The 23,878-nt window shown below is 42.6% G+C and overlaps 1 protein-coding gene across 1 annotated transcript in view; it reads left to right on the forward strand.

Annotated features, from left to right (window-relative positions):
• Positions 1 to 19,454, forward strand: part of ADAT1 (adenosine deaminase tRNA specific 1) — a 21,542-nt gene extending 2,088 nt beyond the window's left edge. Inside the window, 8 exon segments of the mRNA XM_007462923.1 lie at positions 1 to 11; positions 963 to 1,017; positions 1,680 to 1,810; positions 4,902 to 5,505; positions 7,276 to 7,421; positions 7,955 to 8,054; positions 16,415 to 16,501; positions 19,322 to 19,454. The exon segment at positions 1 to 11 is cut by the window's left edge and continues 79 nt beyond it. Of these exon segments, the coding sequence (XP_007462985.1) occupies positions 1 to 11; positions 963 to 1,017; positions 1,680 to 1,810; positions 4,902 to 5,505; positions 7,276 to 7,421; positions 7,955 to 8,054; positions 16,415 to 16,501; positions 19,322 to 19,454 (1,267 nt within the window).
• The last annotated feature ends 4,424 nt before the right edge of the window (positions 19,455 to 23,878 follow it).

Raw genomic sequence — 23,878 nt, forward strand, 5'->3', positions numbered from 1 at the left:
GGTAAGCCCCGGTGGGGTCTGAACAGGGCCTGTTAGGGAGCTTTTGGGAACCAGTGTGCATGTCATCCGTTCCTCTTCTCGGCAGAGCAAAGGGGCAATATCGCTAGGTGGCTGACCTTTCAGTTCCCACTGACTGTCGCTCCAGTTGAAAGGACAGAACTCATTTAAAGAATGGAAGTAAGCTGTGGAAGCAAAGGCCACCAAGAACATCTTTCTGAGTGGCTTGAAAGTTGGCCAGTATTTTCATGCTCAAACCAAAAGTTCCCTGGGCTTAGCTGTTCCATATTAGATCTGAAGCCCCACAAAGCAATCTTTAATTAAATGGAGATTTTGGCACCAGAAAGAATATGGAAATCCCTTAGAGGTCTGGCATCTTCACCTTCTGGTTGCCAGTTAACAGATTCTAACTCCAGTTTGCTTTCCTCATTCTCCTAGCCTTTCCTCCTGGATATGATGAAGCTGTTCCAGGACCACTATTGATAGAATTCGATGGAATTTTATCACTGTGAGCACAAGTATGGCATATGAGGGTGCAAAAGATCTGGACTCTTCTCCTCAAATGAGGATTTCCCTATCAATCAGGAGTTCTCAGCTAGGGGAGATTTTGACCTCCAGGAGACATTAGGCAATATGTGGAGACATTTTGGTTGTCAAAACTGAGGAGAGGGGAATATGCTAGTGGTCTCTAGTGAGTAGAGGCCAGGAATGCTGCTAAACATCTTGCAAAGCCCAGGACAGCAACCCCTGCCCCATGCAACAAAGCATTTTCCAACCCTAAATGTCAGTAGTTGACGAAACCCTGCTGTAAATGCTTTGCCAGTAATGATTGTAAAACTTTCAGGCAAAGCCCTCCAGGAGCTACATGGTCATTCTGGGTGCTAGGAGAAGCTATGTTCTGCTTTTAGCAACCAGGGAATCTCCAGGTTCCATATGTTTTCACTAACGTCCTGTCTTTGCCGCAGGAGACATCCTCAATGATAGCCATGCTGAGGTCATAGCCAGAAGGAGTTTCCAAAGGTAAAGTTACATCCCGAAAGAGTCTGATTTAGCTTGGGTGGAGGCCCCAGAATATGCATTTCTAATAAGATCCTAGGTAATACTGATTATGTCGGCCTCTGAACTGCACTTAAAATAGTGCTTGTCTAGACAGTGGTTCTCATGCTTGATGTGCATCAGAATCACCTAGAGGGTTTGTTAAAACCCAGGGCTTCCCTGGTGGCGCAGTGGTTGAGAGTCCACCTGCCGGTGAAGGGGACGCAGGTTCGTGCCCCGGTCCAGGAAGATCCCACATGCCGCGGAGCAGCTGGGCCCATGAGCCATGGCCGCTGAGCCTGTGTGTCTGGAGCCTGTGCTCTGCAACGGGAGAGGCCACAACAGTGAGAGGTGGCAAGACAAACGAACAAACAAAAAACCCAGATAGCTGGGCCCATCCCCAGAGATTCTGATTCAGCAGATCTGGGTGGAGCCTGATAAGTTGCATTTCTAATAAATTCCAGCTGATGCTGATGCTGCTGTTTCAGGAACCGCATTTTGAGAATCACTGGGCTAGGTCATAATTCCAAATCGCTACCAGTCCCATTGGTCTGCAGTATCTCTTTCTTAGTAATCACGCAGCCAGAGTCTTTCCCTTTACCACAGAGACTGGTTGTTCGTTCTGATAACATCCTACACCCCATTAGGTACCTTCTCCATCAGCTTCACTTGGCAGCCACGCTGAAGGAGGATTCCATCTTTGTCCCAGGAACTCAGAGAGAACTGTGGAAACTCAGACCAGACCTCTTGTTTGTGTTTTTCTCCAGCCATACACCCTGTAAGTGTATTAATGCCTTCGAATTCATGTTACATTGTCTGCTTCCTTATTGTTGTCTTAGCCATAGTTTCTCAAAAAAACACCTTAGATGAAATGTAGCTACAACTATTGATAGTGCCTTTTTGTGAACAGCCCAGTGTGCCTAATCACGTCTCTACCAAGGAAAAGTGGAGGGAGCTTCACTCATACTATTATTCAGTTCTCAGTTCCCAAGCAGGATTGGGAAGCTTAAAGCTGAGACCCCACAAGGTCCAAAACCAACAAGAGGGCTTACAGGTCCAAAGCCCTGAGTTCTATGGTGATTTATCCTGAAACTCATTTCATTCATTCATTAAACATAAATTTTCTACTCCTTGTCAGGCAAGTGTGACATACTGGTTATGTAGCAGTGAATAAGACTAGTCCCTTGCTTACCCTTTAGTTTTTTAGGAAATGTGGACAGTCATGGTTAGTTAAGGTAAATTTTGATGAGTTGTAAGGGGATGTTCAAGTGCTCTGGTTGCATTAGGCGGGAAGACCAGACGTGGCCAATTTTCTATCCTTTGTTTTTCTGTCTTGAAAATTGGGAATAATTTCTACCCTTTGTAGACAACAGTTCAGGGATGGTAATAAAATTTCCTCACCCTAAAAACTTTGAAATAAGGATATAAGATTGTCCCCTGAGTATTAAATTTTAAAATTAACTATGCAATTAGAGCAGACTGGTAATCACTCTTAAGAGACAATAACTGAAGATCATAACTCAAATCAAAGATATAATATAGCTTATGAAAGAACAGGAAAATGACATACAGAGGGAGGCAGGACTCATCCATACTCTATTCTTAGCAGTGCCCTGATAGGTTGTTTCCTAACTCAGTGCTTCTCAAACTGTAATATGCATATAAATCACCCAGGGATCTTGTTAAAATGCAGATTCAAATTCAGTAGGTCTGGGGTAGGGCCAGAGGTCTGCATTTCTAACCAACTCCCAGGTGGTGCCAGTGGTATTGGCCCACGTATCACATTTTGAATAGCCAGGGCCTGGCTGATCCCAGCGGGAGGTGTAGCATTCTTGTGGAGAGAGATACAGCTGGAGATCACAGCTGGCCTGACCGCCTAATCAAACTACATAAATCAGTGGTCTACAGGCTGGGCCATGGCCAGATGAGAAAAATCAGGACTACTCAGTGAGTTTTTCAAAACACTAATTTCTTTCCATTTTAAGGAAAGAAATTAGTGTTTTGAAAAAAATCTCATTTTATGAGATTTTTATGTATTAGTGTTTTGAAAAAACACTAGTGTTTTGAAAACACTAGTGGAAAGAAATTAGTGTTTTGAAAAAAATTAGTGTTTTGGAAATCTCATTTTATGAGATTTTTATGTATTTTTAAAATAATGATAAATAGGATTTTTAAAGATCTTACTTGGTGGAATAAAAAGTTGTCAACACTCTAGTCATCTTAAAATCTTCTGGAGATTTTACTGGTCTTTGAAATCAAAATTTAGAACCACTGATCTAACTCCCAGGGTGATGGGTAATCTTTTACAGTGTGATGTCCACCCATGGTTTGTCTGCAGGGAGAAAGAACACTACCTAGAGAATGTGACTATTTGGTGCCCTTGGCATTTATTCCTCATTACTAATTGATAAGTTGGTGCCTGGACTGGCTACCTCAGACTGGTACTTGTGAGCTGTATTAGCATGAGTCAGCCTCTTGAGTTCAGGCATCTGTCAAGATCAAATCTCTGAGCCTTCAGAGTGGGAGGTGGGCCCTGGGGAATTCTCCAAAGTCACTGTCACCTTGTGAGGTCTCTGGAAGCCTGCCAGCCAGCCTCTCTGGCAACACTCCCACTTTTGCATCTCTTGCCTTTCCCACTCTTACGTTATAAAGACCACAGATGTATTATTTACACACTTTAGAAAAGTAATACACATTAGTGTTTGAAGAAGAATCTCCCTTCTCACAGGGGCGGTGTGCTTTTTACTGACCTCTGGTTTTCTTTTTTTTTTTTTTTTTTTTTTTTTTTTTTGCGGTACGCGGGCCTCTCACTGCTGTGGCCTCTCCCGTTGCGGAGCACAGGCTCCGGACGCTCAGGCTCAGCGGCCATGGCTCACGGGCCCAGCCGCTCCGCAGCATGTGGGATCTTCCCGGACTGGGGCAAGAACCTGTGTTCCCTGCATTGGCAGGCGGACTCTCAACCGCTGCACCACCAGGGAAGCCCTCTGGCTTTCTTTGATTACCTGTAAACACAGAGTGGGTCAGAAACCTCTAAACCAGCTTGGGGAAACACCAGTTTTGTAATTTACTGTGAGTCTTTACTGTGAGGATATGCAAGATGGGGAAATTGTGAGCATTATTTGCCAAACTTATTTAACCATGAAATCAACCATCCACCTTTGTATTCCAAGGCGTCTTATGGAATAATATTCCACAAAATGCACTTGAGAAACTGTGCTCATTCTAAGCCAGGCGTTCTCAACTCAGGATCATTTTGCTGCCCAGGGGACATTTGGCAGCATCTGCAGACATTTTTGATTGTCAGACTGGGGGGTGCTATTGGTATCTAGTAGGTAGAGACCAGGAAGGCTGCTAAACATCCTATAATATATAGGGCAAGCCTCCATGGCAAAGAATTATCTGGCCCAGAATGTCAATGTGGAGGTTGAGAAACCTTGGTCTAATCTAGTGTTTCCAAAACTTCTGTGGTAAGAATCACCTGGGATCTTTGTTAAACAATTCAGTTTTCAAGAATCCTCCCACTGAGAGAGTCTAGCTCACTGGGTCTAGGATACAGTCTTCAGCAAGAACCTCAGAGAATTCTTGTTAGGGAAATTTGGCCAAGTGTTCTTAATTCATCTCAGGTAGCTGGGAGAATAGAATTAAGCTTCATTTAAGTCAGTGGTTCTCAAACTTGACATTGCATCAGTATCACCTGGAGACCTTGTTAAAACAGACTGCTGGGTACCACCTCTAGAGTTTCTGATTCAACAGGGCTACTGTGGGTCCCAAGAATTTGCATTTCTATCAAGTTCCCAAGGGATGCTTATGTGGCTGGTCTGGTGGCCTCACTTTGAGAACCACTGGTTCAAGTATTTCTTCTCCTACAGGTGGGGATGCCTCCATCATTCCAATGCTTGAGTTTGAAGATCAGCCTTGCTATCCTGTCAGTAGAGATTGGACCAATAACCCATCAGTAGAAGCTAGTGGTAACCTAGAAGCTCCTGAAGATAAAAGGAAATGTGAAGACTCAGATAGTCCTGTGACCAAAAACATGAGGCTTGAGCCCAGGACTCCTGATGGTATGGCTCACCATCAGAGTTTTGGCAACCAGGAAAGTGGCCCTAATTCACCAGATGTCAGCAGCTCTAATCTCACTGCAGAGGAACTAGCCGCTGTCACTGGAATGGCCCCCGGTGGCGCCAAAGTGGTGGACGTTTATAGAACTGGAGCCAAGTGTGTGCCTGGAGAAGCTGGAGACTCAGGGAAGCCTGGTGCTGCCTATCACCGGGTGGGGCTGCTCCGAGTGAAGCCAGGCCGGGGGGACAGGACTTGCTCCATGTCCTGCAGTGACAAGCTGGCACGGTGGAACGTCCTCGGATGCCAGGGGGCACTGTTGATGCACTTCCTAGAAGAGCCCATCTACCTGTCAGCTGTGGTCATTGGGAAGTGCCCGTACAGCCAGGAGGCCATGCAGAGAGCACTGATTGGGAGGTGAGAGGGCAGGGAGGGAACAGTCTTTCCAAAAAGCAGCCTGAGAATATGTCCAAAGAGCCTGGACATACATACATATGTACAAAGAGTTAAGAATTTGTTTTAAGGAAATAAGAAAGTGCTCAAATATTTAGCTTTGTGTGTACTAATTTAAGGAAAAAAAAAAAAAAGAGGAAACCACTGAAATGGCCAGCAATAGAAGATTGTGATTTTTGTTACAACTAATATTGATGAATATTTAACATGGAAAGATGCTCATAATGTTTAAAGAGCAATTTAGAAGGTAAAACGAGTTCATTTCGGTCTTAAAGTATATATGCCCATAGAAAAAAATTTATAGGAGGATATACACCAAGGTATTAATATGATTACCACTGAGTTGTGGTATTATGGGTGATTTTTTTCTTCTTTGTGATTATTCTATTTTCTAATTTTCCTGCAGTGTGCATATATTGCTATTATAATGTTTAAAAACCTTCAGACATTAGTGTTAATTTTTTTAAAAAGAAAAAAGACAAATGATGACCACTCAAGCGTGGTCTCCCTAAAGAAGGGCAGCCAAACCTGATTAATGCTGTAGTAACTGAGGGCAGATAAGGCCATGACCAGGGGAGGTCTGTGGGCCCTTGTCAAATGTACCACTCCTAAAGCTGACTCTTGGAAGCAGCCCCAGGATATGACCCACTAATTCCACTCCCGGGTACATACACAAGAGAAATGAAGACATACATCCACATAAAAGTTGTACATGAATGTTCATAGCAGCATTAGTCATAATAGCCCAAAAGTGCAACAACCCAAATGTCCATCAGCTGGTGAATTGATAAACAAAAGGTGGTAGCTCCCTGCAGTGGAATGTTACTCAGCCACAAAAAGGAATGAAGGACTGATACATGTCACAACATGGATGAACCTTGAAAATCTTATGCTAAGTGAAAGAAGCCACATGTTGTATGGTTTCATGGAGTGAAATGTCCAAAATTGGCAAATCCATAGAGACAGAAAGTAGATTCATGGGTGCCAGGGGATGGAGAAGGGGATGGTGAATGACTGCCGTTAGGTGGAGGATTTCTCATTGGGCTGACGAAAATGTAGATTGCAGTGCTTGTTGTACAACTCTGTGACTATACTTAAAAAATTGAATTATAACTTTAAATGGGTGAATTTTATGGTGTATAAACTATATGCCAATAAATATGTTAAGAAAAAAAAGGCAATCTTAGGCACTGTGCCCAAGACATTTTCTGTTTTCCATGTTTTCTTGATTCTAAGACTTTAAGTTGCTGTCTGCTCAGCTCTAGACCCACTACATGTTGGCATCTACTTTGTGTGAAATATTCAAGAGAAAAAAAATGAAGCTTTTATATTATAGTATAATTTTGATTTCTGGCCTGTTTTAAGGACTCCCTAGGAAGCTGATGCCGACAGGTTAGTATTTCTTCTTAAGGTTTTCACATCTTTCACAGCCAATATGAGAAATGGAGTTTGGTGTTACTGAAGTCCCTGAGGGGTGGTGACTCAGTTTATAGCTGTCACTTCAGAGTGATGGAAGAGATCTTCCTTCAGCCATAAGGGTCATAGGATCTGGATTCTATTCTGTCACAGCCCCCTATACCATGCTCCCCATGAATAAATAAATAAATAAATCCACACACCTCCTAAGCCCTTTGCCTCCCTCTGAGACATGGGTGGTGATGTGGTCCACAGTCCTAGATATTCTCCCTTCTCGATGAGTGAGCCTAAACTATATGCCTTTCCCCTCACGTTTAGGTGTCAGAATGTCTCAGCTTTACCCAAAGGCTTTGGAGTTCAAGAAGTGAAACTACAGCAGTCAGATTTACTATTTGAACAGAGCCGCTGTGCAGTACAGGCAAAAAAGGCTGAGAACCAAGGCCGACTTGTTCCTTGTGGGGCAGGTAAGGGATCCAGTTTCCTCTTGCTCTGGAGTAACTTGTTCCTGGACATTAGAGTGGCCTGGAAGGGACTGCATCCTCCCAGCCTGGGGTAGCAGTTTACCACTCAAGTGGTCAATAGCATGGCCTCGGGAGATACCCACACTGGGTCAAGTTCACACTCTTTATGACCCTGGGCAACTTGTCCTCTCTTAGCCTCAATTCCTTCGTCTTCAGATAAGAATATCATTTATTTGTCAGTGTTGTTAGGAAGAATAAATGAGAAATTCTGTTTCATGCATTTACTGTGTTCATCATGTAATAAATACTCAATGATTGTTAGCTATGATGATGATGGTGGTGGTGATGATGATAAATCATGAAACCACTTACACTGTTGTATTCTGGAGGCCAGGCATCAGAGTGGCAGCCACTGTCTCTGGCGTCATATCCAGCTCTCATGAGTCTTCAGTGGTAGGGGAATATTTTTATTAAAATACCTCTAACATTTACAGAAAACTGAACAGTTTTAACCCCAGAATCTTATCTTTTCATAGCCATCAGCTGGAGTGCAGTTCCTGAGCAGCCACTGGATGTCACTGCCAATGGCTTTCCGCAGGGAACAACAAAGAAAGGAATCGGACGCCTTCAAGCCAGGTATTGCATATTGGGGCAGAAGGAGATGGTGGCAATGCATTCACACCTCACCACCCTCTAATTCCAGAACATTTTCTTTTTCTTTTTTTTTTTTTGGCTGCGTTGGGTCTTCATTGCTGCGCACGGGCTTTCTCTAGTTGAGGCGAGCGGGGGCTACTCTTCGTTGTGTGCAGGCTTCTCATTGTGGTGGCTTCTCTTGTTGCAAAGCACGGGTTCTAGGTTCGCGGGCTTCAGTAGGTGCAGTAGACAGGCTCAGTAGTGGCAGCAGGTGGGCCCTAGAGGTCGTGGGCTTCAGTAGTTGCAGCACGTGGGCTCTAGGGCACGCGGGCTTCAGTAGTTTTGGCATGCAGGCTCAGTAGTTATGGCTTGCGGGCTTAGTTGCTCCCCGCAGCATGTGGGATCTTCCCAGACCAGGAATCGAACCCTTGTCTCCTGCATTGGCAGATGGATTCTTAACCACTGCACCACCAGGGAAGTCCTCCAGAACATTTTCATCACCACAATAAGAAACCCCACACCTATTAGCAGCCACTCCCCGTCCTCTTCTCCAGCCCTTCGCATCCACAGATCTACTTTCTGTCTCTATGGATTTACCTATTCTAAACTTTTCACTACATGAAATCATACAATATGTGGTTTCTTTCACTTAGCATAGGTTTTCAAGGTTCATCCATGTTGTATCATGTATCACTCCTTCATTCCTGTTTTCCATTGTATGGATATGCCAGTTTTTTATCTGTTCATCCTTTGATGGGCATTTGGGTTATTTCACTTTTTGGCTATTATGAATAATAATTCTGCTCTGAACATTCATATACAAGCTTTTGGGTGGAGATTTGTTTTCAATTCTCTTGGGTATACCTAGGAGTGGGATTGCTGGGTCATGGGATAACCTTATGTTTAACTTCTGAGGAACTGCCAAACTGTTTTACATAACAGCTGCACCATTTTAAACTTCCATCAGCAATGTATGAGTATTTCAATTATCCTGCATCCTTTCCAACACTTGTTATTGTCTGTTTTGTAATCATTTTAGTGGGTGTTAAGTATTATTTCATTGTGGTTTTGATTTGCATTTCTCTCATAACTAATGATGTTGAGCGTCTTTTCCTGTACTTATTAGCCATTTGTATATCTTCTTTAAAGAAATACTTGTTCAGATCTTTTGCCCATTTTTTAAATTGGTTTATTTGTCTTTTCATTGTTGATTTGAGAGATTTCTTTATATAATCTGGATATGAGTCCTTTATCAGATACATATTTCAGATAATTTCTCCAGTTCTGTGGATTGTCTTTTCAGTTTTTGAAAGTGTCCTTTAAAGCACAAAAGTTTCAAATTTTAAACAAGTCCATTTTATCTATTTTTGTATTTCGTGGTTTGTGCTTTTAGTATCATATGTAAGAAACCATTGTCACAAAGATTTACTTTGTGTTTTCTTCTCATGGTTTTAGCTTTTATGTTTAGGACTTCGATCCATTTTGATTTAATTTTTTATAAGGTGTGAGGTAGGGATCCAACTTCATTATTTTGCACATGGATGTCCTTGTCTCAGCATCATTTCTTGGAAAGACTGTTCTTTCCCCTGGAAGATTTTGAAAGGAACACTTTCTTGGGCTTTACCACTAGAGATTCTGGTTTAGTGGGTCAAGGCTGGAACCCGAGAATCATTTATGAAGCTGCACAGTGATCAGACTAGCAAGAAGGGTGCCATGAAAACAAGACTCTGTATCTTCAAACTGGCTTTTATTGAAATGTGGAGCATATGATCTGTTGGACATGAGACTTGGGTTTCATGCTTGTGTGTTTGGAGTTTCATGCATCTGCCTTATTGGTTCTTCTTTTGTTAAATGTTCATCTTGCCCCCTCTGCTTTTCCCTCCCAGTGAGCCACAGAGGGTCTGCAATAACACGAGGGTGGGTGGGGCTGTGGGGTAGCAGCCTCCCCACCAAAGGCATTTCCATCTGTTTGGATTGAGCTGCCTCTGAGTGACTGTTGTAGGACTCCCACAATTTACAGGTAGTTCTTTTCATTCTAAGTGGCTTTTCCATTTCTTTATTATGCCCTTATAAAAAGTTGTATTGGTGCTTCCCTGGTGGCACAGTGGTTGAGAGTCCGCCTGCTGATGCAGGGAACACGGGTTCATGCCCCAGTCCGGGAAGATCCCACATGCCGCGGAGCAGCTGGGCCCATGAGCCATGGCCACTGAGCCTGTGCATCCGGAGCCTGTGCTCCACAACGGGAGAGGCCACAACAGTGAGAGGCCCGCTTACCGCAAAAAAAAAAAAAAAAAAAAGTTGTATTGTAATTAAAGTTCACAGGTGGATTTGTTTCTTTTCTTTTTGACATGCTTATTTGTCTCCCTCAATGGAAACAATAATAACTTACGTCTTTTTAGACTTTAAAAAAAAAAGTTTTTTTCTTCACAGACACTAAGCAGGGTTCAAATGGCCTATAGAGCAGACCCAGCCTGCCTGTTGGTGGCCTAAGCTGTTCAATTGAGTAGTATTTACAAAATTGTTAGGGGTAGAGATTTTTTAACCAGTTTTTTCTCAAGGGCCTCCCTGCTTCAGGCCGTTGTCTGCATCTCTCCGGGGAGCAGCAGTTAACCACAGGCCACGATGTGTGAGCAGAGCAGGTCACAAGGGACAGGGACCACACTTCCTGTTGAGCTCTGCCTTTACTGTCAGTGACAGGCTAGCAGCAACCCGTACTGGCCCCACCCACCTGCCTATGGCTTCAGTTTGCTGCTTTGCTCAAGTCTAAATGCTCTTCACTGTGAACCTACACCATCTTTTACCTTAAAAGCTTTCCTTACGACTTCTTTCTGGCTCAAAATTACCATTTTTTCTCCAGATTCCTAAAGTGCTGTTTTCCAGTTTATCCCAATATGTCAGTGTTTTGTGTGTGATTGGGAGTGCCCCGTGTTCTCACCCTGGCTCCGTCTCCAGTTGTCAGGTGACTTTGGACAAGTCCAGTAGCTCTCTGGGCCTCAGTGTGTTCATATCTGTAAAACAAGGATATTGGAGTAGATGATCTGAGGTATCTGACATGTTGTGGATGTCTCTCCATTTAGAAGGCAGAGTCCATACAGGAGGAAGTTCATGGTGGAAAAAGCAGAAGCTTTGCAGTTCAAGAGACTGATGTTTAATTCCTGGCTCCCTTTCCCCCCCAAGTGTGTGAACTGGGCAAATTACTTTACCTCTCTGGGCCTCAACTTCCCTAACAGTAAAGCAAGGGTAACTCACAGTATCTGTCACACGGGAATGTTGTGAAAATTGAATGAGAGAGAGTGCCTCTAACATGGTACAGGGCTTGCAGTAGACATCTTGTTAAGATAGATTTCTTCTTCAGTCATCAAATGAATCTGCACGTTACGTGTTTTGTTTTTTTTTAAGACACTTTTTTTTTTTTTTTTTTTGGCCGTGTTGGGTCTTCGTTTCTGTGCGAGGGCTTTCTCTAGTTGTGGCAGGCAGGGGCCACTCTTCATCGCGGTGCTTGGGCCTCTCACTATCATGGCCTCTTTTGTTGCGGAGCACAGGCACCAGACGCGCAGGCTCAGTAGTTGTGGCTCACGGGCCTACTTGCTCCGCAGCATGTGGGATCTTCCCAGACCAGGGCTCAAACCCGTGTCCCCTGCATTGGCAGGCAGATTCTCAACCACTGCGCCACCAGGGAAGCCCCTGCACATTATGTTTGAAAGGGTCAAAGTTACTTTAATTTTAAAGACCAACAGCTGCTGGGGAGAGTGGGTTTTTCTCACTTCTCATTCCTGAGTGCTATCCTGGAACCACCTATTTTAGAATGATCTGGAGTATGAACTCAAGACTGGGATGTTAAAAACATTTAAAATACTAGTGCGACACTCAAAGGTAATATTTTATTTTAAGTCTTTGTGTTTATTGCAAACAATGAGATAATAACAGGAATCAGATAAAGGACCCTCATTTTCAAGAAGCTTAATTTTACCTTTTGCCCTAAAATGGCAAATCCTTTTAAATTCTCTTTGCCCTGAAGAGGCATATTCTCTTCCCTTCCCAGATGAGCTACCAGAGCATCCTGGAGAGATCGTTACATGGCTCATTGGATTATAAAAGAGAAGGGTAAGAGATTTAAAAAAAAAAAAAAAAACTAAGCGTGTCTAAGTATGTTAGAATAAAGATAGGGTTAGGTTGAAATGTGAATGGGTAATCTTTAAAAAATTATGTATGTATAGCTTTCCTAGCTCTTTGATACACCAACCAGTAGTGTTAACCAGCTCACCAGGAAGATTAATATCTAAGAATGTAATCCTCGCTGTTAAAAGGAACTAGGGCTCGTTGGAGCATAGCAGCTAGCAGCCACCAAGATTATTTTGCTCCACAGATGACATCATTGGTTATTATTGGGTGGGCCTCTTTGACAGAGGAATTACTATTATGGTCACTCTGTTCTGCTATTGAACAAGTCTTGAGAAAGGTCTTACTTCTCTGGAGGGAGATCTAACACCTTAACATTACTCATGAGGTGACTTAGACCAAAAGCATTCAAAAGAGAAAGTGCCATTTGCTCCTCCAGAGGGAATAATGTTGAAAACATTTTACAGATCTGGTCTCAAGAAGCTGTTAAGCTCTCTGTCACTGATGGCTTTTCACAGTGACACTGGAGGCCTTGACATTTCGCCCAGTGTTGGCGGTAAATAGAATCCAGTTTGCCACCTTCCAGTGAGGTTTAAGTATTGTGTTTCTTTAATGAACCTTGAGTGGATCCCATCTCCAGACTACGGATCGTGGCATGGTTGATTACTAAGGCTTGTGAATGAAATGCCTTGACATATTTCATTAATGCTGTGTAATAATATAGCCAAATTTTCTCTCATAGTTGTACATCGGTAGCCACTGCGTTATAGCAAAAGTCTCATGGGCTCACCTATCAGTATTTCAAAGGGAAATGTGAGCATCCCGGGCAAGATATTAGTTTATTTTTTGATGTTCCTCTTTTGCTGATTCTGAGTGATGTGGACAGTGGAAATGTTGAGTCTGTAAGACTCTCTGGACTTCTTGAGCAATAAAATGTGTGGTCATGTCACCAAAAATTTCAGAGTCTTAAATCTGGAGATGAAATCTTTGATTCTAAGTAACAGTGAACATATCAACTTATCTGCCTGAAGACATACATACAATAAAACATAAATAATGTTTGTTTTCAACTGGGTAAAACCAATCTTGATATAGTGCTAGTTGTCTGAAAAGAAAAAAATTCTAAGTCTCCCTTTTTTGAGGGTCACGGCCTCCTGGCTTTACTCTTAATATGTTTCTATTAGCTATAAACTTCATTCTCTCCCTTTTTATGCTTAGGCCTAGAAAACATAGGGAGCTGCCAGAGAGCCTCGTTTCTTTGTCCTGTATGAGATTTTCCAGGACTATCACTTCCCTGCTCCAATATATAGAATAATTTCTCTTCAAATTGCCCTGGTTCTTTTACAGGAGAATAACATCAGCATCTAAACTCCATGTTCGAAGCATGTATGTTCGATGGTTTCTTACAAGTCCTTGAGGTGTTAGCTTCATATAAATAGTTGGTGCACCAGTGAATGAGCTACACAAAATATTATGTAAAGCTGTAAGGCTTGGCTAAAAGTAATTTCTTAATTGTCTAATCAGTCAATATGAATTAGTCAGTATTATTCACACTTAAACTACTAGATGAATAAAAGATTTAACATTACAGTTCCCTTTGGTGACCACCCTTTGGATATATTTTCACTAATGTTGAACAGTCAGATTATTTTCTTCTTGAGTAATAATTTTCAGTTCTAGTGCAATCATATAAACACTTGCACAGTATTTTAGTTCTATAATTTAAGTTCATTCTCAGTTCAAGGGGACTGATATTTCAATCTGACAGTTCTTACTTAGTGGCAGCTTTAGCTACAACTCCGTATTAGCTCTACCAGGCCACTTTATTGAGTGGAAAAAAAATATGAGAAATATCATTTCTCTAACATCTTTCTAGTCCACCTGCAATGACCCAATACATAGTATGTATAAAAGACTCTCATATACAATACAAGCTCCCTGTCAGAGAAACTCATTTTATTTTCTACTCTTTATAGAAAAAGAAACTGTAGTAATTTTATTGAAATCTACATGTTTTAAGTGAACACATATCAAATGTAGAATATCTGTATGTATCTGTATTATATAGAATATCTGTATTTTATAGATAGATAGATAGATCTGTTTCTGGGCATTCTGTTCTGTTCCATTGGTTTGTTTGTTTTTCCCTGCACCAAAACCATACTCTTAATAACTGTAGTTTTATAATAAGATGATATCTGTTAGGGAAAGTCCTCTTGCCTTGTCTTTCAAGAGTGTCTTGGCTTTTCTTAGACTTTTAAATTTAAAGTTCAGTTTGGGGAGAATTGACATTTTTCATTGTTAAGTCTTCAAACCAGGAATATGGTGTATATCTTTTTATATAATGCTGGTGCCAAATTGGCAGTTGTGCCCCAAATTTAAAACAAGCAGTTTTGAATGTTCACTTATTTAAGTCTTCTTACATATATTCCAGTAAAGTTTTATGATTTTCTTCACATAAATTTTCACATCTTTTATTAGATTTATTTCTTGAATGATGTATTAGTTATCTGTTGCTGTGTAACAAATTACACCCCACGCCCCCCCCAAAAAAAACTAGTGGCTTAAAAAAACAATTAACATTTATTATTTCACAGTCTCTGTGCATTAGGAATTTGGGAAGAGCTTAGCTGGATAATTCTGACTCAGGGGCTTATGAGGTTGCAATCCATTATGTCAACCAAGACTACAGTCATCAAAGGCTTGACTGGGGCTGGAGGATCCAGTTTCAAAATGGCTCACTCATGTGGCTGCAAGGTCAGTGAGTGCTGGCTGTTCGCAGGAGGCCTGAGTTCCTCTCAATCTGGGTCTCTCCATAGTCCTACAAGTATTCATCTTTACCACATGATGGCCGGTTTCTCCCCAGAGCAAGCAATCCAAGAGAGCAAGGCAGAAGCCACAGAGTCTTTTGTGAGTAGCCTCAGAAGTCACACTCCAACCCAATCTCCTAATGGTTATTCAGATAACCCCTATTCAGTGTGGGGCGGTATTGCATAATGGCATGAATTCCAGGAGGTAAGAATCACCATTCAGAGATAGGCTACCACAGATGCTGTTTTAAGTAATTTCCTTTCATTTCATTTTCTGGTCATTGCTACTGCAATCAACTTTTTTGTTGTTGTTTGTTTCTCTCTTACAATTAATGTTTGTATCCAGCAACCTTGCTGACTCTTATTATTCTACTAATGTGTCTGGGCATTCTTTCGGAATTTTTGAACATCGTCTATCTTTTGCAAATAGTATTTCCTTTCCAAACCTCCACTCCTTTTATTTTTTTTTCTTGACTTATTATGCTGACTAGAACTGACAATATCACAATCATCTACGAATAATGACTTGTTTTTTGCTTTTCAATCTTTATTCCTTTTATTTCTTGTCTTACTGGCCAGACCTTCTGTATAATGTTGGATAAAAGCAGTGATAGCAAGTATCCTTGTATTATTCCTGATTTTTTTTTTCTTGGCCACGCCATGTGGCATGCGGGATCTTAGTTCCCCAACCAGGGATGGAACCTGTGCCCCCTGCAGTGGAAGCGCGGTCTTAACCACTGGACCGTCAGGGAAGTCCCAAAGCTTTGAAGGCATTGTTACCCAAGGGGCCAGCTCCCTTGAAAGGAGGAAGCCAAACATAGCTGATGGGTATCCTTGGGGGCAAAATTTAGTAATTCCCTCTGTCTTTACCCCATTTCAGCCTGTCACCTTGATGATTTCACTGCTGATAACATTTCTTGAGAGTTTTGGGGTTTTTTGTTTGTTTGTTTGTTTTGGCTGCTTTGGGTTTTCGTTGCTTCACACGGGCTTTCTCTAGTTGCAGTGAATGGGGGCTACTCTTTGTTGCGGTACTCAGGCTTCTCATTGCGGTGGCTTCTCTTGTCGCGGAGCATGGACTCTAGGCACGCAGGCTTCAGTAGTTGTGGCACGTGGGCTTAGTTGCTCCGTGGCATGTGGGATCTTCCTGGACCAGGAATGGAACCCGTGTCCCCTGCATTGGCAGGTGGATTCTTAATCACTGCACCACCAGGGAAGTCCCTGATAACATTTCTTAAGATGAGAATCATTTTTGTCCCTCAACCTAATCAGACGCTTGGGTCTGGATTTTTCTTCTTGCCAAGTGCAAGAAGGTGAAAATGCGGGCTCAGGACCTTCAGACCTAAAAAGATACCATGTGAAACCCAGTCTCTTTGATAGGGGCCTGGTACATAGTAAACACTTAATAAATCTTCTTGGTTTTCTTTTTCCAAACAGATCCCGAATCAGCAAAGTAGAGCTCTTTAGATCATTCCAGAAGCTGCTAAGCAGTATTTCAGAGGACAAGTGGCCAGACTCCCTCAGGTGATGCCATTGACCTATGTTTTTTCATATTTAGGAAGACTTCTGGTTTAATTCTGCTTATGGATGGCAGGAAGCTTTGGCAGGAATGGTGGTTCAGTAGGCGAGTGGGTACTTATTACTAACCACATGCTCTTCAATCCCCATGGCCCCATTTGCAGATATGTGTATGATCTGAGCTGTGGCAGATGGGTAGTTGGTAATACAGAGTCACACGAGCCTAAGGGCAGAATTGGGGACTGGGCCATTACAGGCTCTCCTCTTGTTCCACCTGCAGATGGACAGCATTGTGGAAATGTGAGTGCTTGGGGAGCAATAGATTCTGTTGGGAATATCATTCTCTTCTCTTTTTCTTTTGTTCACACCACTGCTTGTGAATGGAAGCTCGAAGACTTAAATTACTTTCCAAACAGGAATGTAGAGAACTATAAAACCACTTCTGGGGCAGGTGGGTGGGTGGAATTCAGATACTAACTACACAGAGTTAGGCCAAATCTCACAGGGTAGGGGCACAGTCCCCACAAACTGACCTCACTTCAGGACACCAGCCACATACTGGGGTGGGGGGGGGAGCCCAAAGCCACTTACACTTCTGACCAGCTGACTACAAACTCAGTTCCTACTTCCCCCTCAGGTTCAATAATTCACCAGAAAAACTCACAATTCAGGAAAGCACCATACTTACAATTACTTTTTATTGTGAAGGATACAAATAAGGACCAGATGAAAGAAGGGACACATAGGGCAAGGTCTCCAGGGGTCCCCAACCTGACACTTCTGTGTCCCCAGGATGCATCACCCTCCCAGCATGTCACTGTCTGTCACCAACCAGGAAGCTGACCTGAGCTTCAGTGCTTAGCATGTTTATTGTGGTTTCATCAATAAGCATGATTAATAGAATTGTTGGCCACATGATGTGGTTGAACTCAGTCTCCACCTTCCAATATCCCCACCCCAGGAGGTCAGACTGATATCAGATGGCTCAAAGCCCCAACTTTCTAAACTCATGGTTGGTCTTTCTGGCATGGCCAGCCCATCCTGAAACTATCTAGGGCCCACCATGAGTCATCTCGTTAGGCAAAAACTTAGGTGTGATCTGAGGGGTCCACCATGAATAACAAAGACATTCCTATCATTAGGGGAATTCTAAGGGCTCAGAGGCTCCCTGCCAGGAACTGACAACAAAGATCAGCCAAATTCTTTTTTATACAACAGTGGGGAAGCAAGGAGTAGCTATATGCTTCCATATGAAGAGGCTCCCACCTGTTTTCACCATCATGCATCCTACAGTCAGTATTGATGCCCTCCCGTCATCCGTGGTCAGTTTGCTCGTTTCTTGTCTGGAAGAATGAATCAGACTGGAACTGGGTGGTTTTCCGTACATTCTGTGACTTAAAAACAAATCTGGACTTAGGTAAGGAGAGACTTCATTTGCAAGGATTATCGCAATAAGAGAAAGGGCCTGTTACAATAGGAGGAGGACTAACGCAATAGCAAGGGCACTGCAATCTTAAGATCTGTAAGCCTCTCGAAGAGCAGGTGCAAAGGAATTTTCTTTTATACGGAGAGAGGAGCAAAGTTAGACAGAGCCGGGAATGGGGGAGTAGGATGAGCCGGTAGTGTGATGGAACAATTGAACAGGAAGTGTTGATTCTCAGGAGGGGCTGTTAAAAGAAGGGCTTGTGACACATGCTGATGTTGGCTCAGGCTGAAAGTGCCTCAAAGTTTGGGGGTCTGGGGGAACGAGAGAAGCATAACTAATATTTGGTCAAATTAGCAGGCATGTTGTTGAGATTTTGTCAGTGGGTACAAACAGTTCAGCTGATCATTATGAGGCAAAGAATGGGGTCTGTGTCTGGCCTTGTTAGAGGTAAACCAGGGGGGCATTCATGAGTCTGTCTAAGCCATGAAGAAGGGTGGTTCTTTGCAGTCAGCCACTTCCCACAACACGGAAGTGTGGGAGGGAGATTTCTTAACCATAGCTTGTTTGGGGAACTGAGGGCTCAGGTAAAGTTTAACATTGTCATGTGTGTGGTTCCCATCCATTAACCACCAAAAAGCTATGGGAAATTGATCAAACAAGTAAAATCAGTGTTTGCTACTGTTAGCAACTTTAATCTTTGCTGAAGTGAGTGAAGAAACAACTTGGGTCTCCTCAGATCTTGGCAAAGAACGAAAGAGTAGAAGCAGGATAAAACCTGAATCAATGAGACATGAGTCTCAGTTTCTTCAGCTATGAGATGGCAAGGACAGAGCTCAAGGTCGGGGCTGGATCGAGAAGACGGCTCAGAGGAGCCTGACTCAAGTTTGATCAAAGGAAAGAATCTTTGTCACAAGAAAATCTTTTGATCTGGGTGTGAGTATTATAGATATTATTCAGCACGTCAGCCATTCTTCAGCAGACACTAAGGGATTTGGGAAGGGGTGTTGGCTGGCAGTACATAGGAGAATATGATTAAGATGGAAAGTGCTTTGGGAAAATGCAGTTGAGAAATTTCTAACAGCTAGATCCTAATGGTGGAAATTATAGACACATAGAAAATTTTAAACCAAGTAGTAGATACAGTTATTCTTGTTTTATGATTCCACCAGGACCAGACAAAACTAGCATTCTGTTTATTCTTACCTGTTTTAATCCATGATGTTTTCTAGTGAATTCCCTACAAAGGAGGTAAGAGTCAGCATAGAACAGCATAACAAAATCCTCCTGCTTCCTAAGTCTCTTGTAATAAATCTGTCCAGCCTATTGCTGAGGTGTCTTGCTGGCCACAGTGGTGAGCTGTCCAGTGAGAACTTGTGTGCTTGGTGGTGTGTGTGCATTAGGGTGCAGAAGCTAGTGACGTACCATGAGTACAAGGAGGCCGCATCCACTTACCAGCAGGCCTGGAGCGCACTCCGAAAGCAGGCATTTGGATCCTGGATCAGAAACCCACCGGATTATCAACAATTTAAATGAGCAGAGTTTACTGGCAGCAGGGTGTTTTCCATTCATTCATTCTGGACTGCCTTCTTCCTACGTGCTGGATAAGCCTTAGCTTTTCTTGTGGCTGATCAGGAAAAAAAGACTGCCATCTACCAGAGTAAAATATCTCTTCTGTGTGAGATGGATGGAATTCTGGACATGGAACAATCTGTACTTGACTGAAGTAGCTCACTGCTAAAACAGCATCTTGCCAATGACCTTGGTATGTGTCCTGTGTTTTACTGCTTCTCTAAGAATAAGAATTTGGAATGTGATGCTTTAAAAGTACTCTGCAATAGCTCCATTTTGTCTGTTCCTACATTGATTCGGCAAGTACTTATTGGGCTGAGATGATGTTTGAATCTCTGCAAGTTTTAGAGTTTTGCCTGTCATAGTGGACATGTATTTTGTATATCCAGTCTTTTTTCATTTGGAGAACCACCCTTTCCTGCTTTACCCATGCTTGGATGAAGTGAACTTTACTCCTTGGCTCCATGAATGTGAGCCAGCCCTGAACAGTCCTGGAACTAGTGCCAGAGTGATCAGGTAAGATTCTCTCTCCTCTTGTATCGGGAACTATAAATGCCACATAATCTTGGGATTGCCTGTGGCTGCCTTTGCCTACTACATAGAGACGGCCAGCTTGAGAACAAAGGCAATGAAGGAAACAGCTGAGAGAATCAGAGCTCTCGTGACCTTGTCTGGATGCCTGAAACTAGTGCCTACTCTGGACTTCAATTATGTGAGATAAATTCCTATTGTTGTTTTGAGTAAGCCTGTTTGAGACCGTTTTCCTATGACTTTCAATGGAAAGTTCTGTCTAAAAGGCCAAAAGTCCCTATAGTAATTCAGCAGCAGAGCTAGCAATCAATGCGGTTTTTACTAACAACTAATGTTTAACTTTCAACCTCTTCACACTCTAATTTATTGACTAAAAGTGGAAGTTCTCCATGTTGGGATTACTCAAGGTCATTGTTGGTTCTTCAGTATTTCCTTATACCTTTAAATATTTTAAATAACAGCTTTATTGACATATAATTCACATACCATAAAATTCGCCCATTTAAAGTGTACAGTTTGGTGGGTTTTAGTATATCCACAAAGGTGTGCAAACATCACCACGATCAATTTTAGAACATTTTTGTTCTCATCTGGGGGAGGCGGGGGGGGGGGGGGGGGTTTGCCCCAGAATAGTATCCATTAGCAGCCGCTCCTCATTTCCCCTCAACCCCCTCAGCTCCAGGGCAAACAGTAATCTACTTTGTGTCTCTATGGATTTCCCTGTTTTGAACATTTCATATAATGGAATCATACAATATGTGGTCTTTTGTGACTGGCTTCTTTCACTTAACATGATGTTTTAAGATTCATGATGTTATAACGTGAATTGGTAGCATGAGTCAGTACTTTATTCCTTTTTATGGAATAAAAATAATATTCAGTTCTATGGATATACCACATTTTGTTTATCTAATCATCAACTGATGGACATTTAGATTGTTTCCACTTTTTGGCTATTGTGAATAGTGCTGCTATAATCATTCATATACAAGTTTGCATGTGAACGTATGTTCTTAATTTTTTTTATTACAGAAGTAATACATAAGTTTTTCTTTTTCTTTTTTTTTTTTAATTTACCATTGTAACTTTTTTTTTTTTTGGCTGTGCTGCGCGGCTTGCGGGATCTTAGTTCCCTGACCAGGGATTGAACCCAGGCCACGGCAATGAAATCACCGAGTCCTAACCACTGGACCACCGGGGAATTCCCCCATAAGTTTTTCATAACAAGTTATCCTTGAACTTTTTTCTATAAGGAATCCTTTTAGATAGCAGGAAAGAAAGACAAAAACATCACTACCTGAATGCCAGACCCCTACCATATGCTGCTTTAATCAGAGAGATCCTTTTGCCTGACCCCAAATCCTATGATATGAGAGCAGTTAAGATACCTCGATTGGCAGAAGCTTTTAACCACAGAAAATTATGCATCTCTCTCTCTCATGAGATTCTTTTTTTTTTTAATATTTTTTTATTTTGTCTGCGCCAGTTCTTAGTTGCAGCATGTGGGATCTTCGTTGTGGCAATGCGGACTTCTTATTTGCAACATGCAGACTCTTAGTTGCGGCATGAGGACTTCTGAGTTGCGGCATGCGAACTCTTAGTTGCGTCATGCATGTGGGATCTAGTTCCCCGACCAGGGATCAAAAGCAGCCCCCATGCATGGGGAGTGCGGAATCTTACCCACTGGACCACCAGGAAAATCCTGAGATTCTATTTTAAAGGATAAAGATTTATATGAGAATGTAAGGAGATAATGTCTTTTTATTCCTAAATTTTATAATGTTCATCACATGTGCACCCAAAAAACTAAATATTAAAAACACCCCTGAATTTACGCTTCAGAATAGAGACTGGAAAAACCCTAAAGATAGAGACCAGAGGCAGCTTCACCTTGGACTCTGCCTGTTTTCTCAAGAGCTAAAAGGGGAGCTTAGACAGCCTGCTTCCTACATTTTGCTTTAATCTCTTAAAACCCAAGTTTAGGGACTTCCCTGGCAGTCCAGTGGTTGGGACTCCATGCTGCCACTGCAAGGGGCGTGGGTTCGATCCCTGGTCGGGGAACTAGATCCAACATGCCACGTGGTGCTGCCAAAAAAAAACACCCCAAAAACAAAGCCAAACAAAACAAAAACCCAAGTTTAGAATCTCACCTATGCCTTAAACTCACATCTCTGCAATATTGGCAGGTTCTCGGACTTCATACATTTAGATCATATTTTTACTGATAACTGGCTTCAAATTTTTAAGTACCTTTTTAAACACTTGTTATAGGACTTCCCTGGTGGCGCAGTGGTTAAGAATCCGCCTGCCAATGCAGGGGACGTGGGTTCTATCCCTGGTCCGGGAAGATCCCCCATGCCACAGAACAGCTAAGCCCATGCGCCACAACTACTGAGCCTGTGCTCTAGAGCCTACGAGCCACAACTACTGAGCCCACACTGAAGCCCCCACAATGAGAAGGCCGCTCATTGCAACGAAGAGTAGCCCCTGCTTGCTGCAACTAGAGGAAGCCTGCATGCAGCAACGAAGACCCAACGCAGCCAAAAGTAAATAAATAAATTTATAAAAACTTGTTATAGAAGTTTTTAAATAGACAAAAAATAGAATAGCACAGTGGGCCTCCATGTACCCATCACCCAGACTTAATAATCATCAGCTTTATGCTGTTGTTATCTAATCTATTACCCCCTCCCCTCCAATTTTGTTCTTCTTGGAATATTTTAAAGTGAATTCTAACCATCATATTCTACCCAACAAAATTAACAATCATTCTTTAATATCTATTATGCAGGCTGTGTTTTATTTCCCCTGTTGTCTCAAAAATGTCTTCTGACTATTGTTTTGTTGAAATTAGGATCCAAACAATGTCCACACAATGCATTGGATTGACGTGTCTTTTTCTCACTAAATCTGTAGCAGTTCACTCTCCTTTTTATGTGCTTAACAAATGGGTTATTTGTCCTGTAGACTGTCCCCCCTCCAGGATTTGGCTGCTTATTTCCTCCAGTGTTGATAGCAGGTTCCTCTCTCCCTCATATTTCCTATAAATTTGTGGTTACATGGAGAGGCTTGATTACATTCAGGTTCAGTTCTTTTCAGGTGGTTCTGTACAACATAGGGTTGTCCCGCTTTCAATGATTAATCAGTGGGTTCATTGGTATCAGCCTGATCTATCCCATCACCCTTTTACAGAATCGTTTTAGCAACTGTGTCACGAGGTCCCCAAGACCACCCTTAGGTTGATTCACTAGACAGACTCACAGAACTCAGAAAAACTGTTACAGTTACCATTTATCACAGTGAAAGTCAGCAAAGGGAAAGGCACACGGGCGAAGTCCAGGAGACAGTCTGCACAAGCTTCTAGTTGTCCTCTCTGCTAACCTTGTGTCTCTGATGCTTTGACATCTTTGCCTTGCTGACCCTGGAGAGACTGCCCCTCCCAGGGATAGCCAGTTTCTAGGGATAAAGACTCATCTCTGAGCACACCTTTTGTACGTAAACCAACCAATCCAGAGCCCATACCCCAACCACCTCCTTTCTGGGGCTCTCACATTCTGGGCCACTATCCACCTGCCCTAATCACACCAGGGCCAGGCACCAGAAAACCAGGGGCAGTCACTGTGCCTCAAGAGTCTACTGAAATTAGTCAAACCAGCCAATCCCAAGCCTCTTTACCCTGCCTGTCCCATCCCTTCCCCTTCACAGTAATGGCTCTTGCCCACATTTCCTCCTTCCTCCCTGTGCCTCCTGACCCACCCTGGTGCTTCCCCAGGTGGCTCCTCCTGCTGTGTCATGCCCCCTTCTCCTATATTTTAGAACATTCTCCCAGGGCAGTCAATATTTAGTTTTTTGGGTGC

Source organism: Lipotes vexillifer, unplaced genomic scaffold (genome assembly GCF_000442215.2).
Source record: "Lipotes vexillifer unplaced genomic scaffold, Lipotes_vexillifer_v1.1 scaffold70, whole genome shotgun sequence".
Lineage (NCBI taxonomy): Eukaryota > Metazoa > Chordata > Mammalia > Artiodactyla > Lipotidae > Lipotes > Lipotes vexillifer.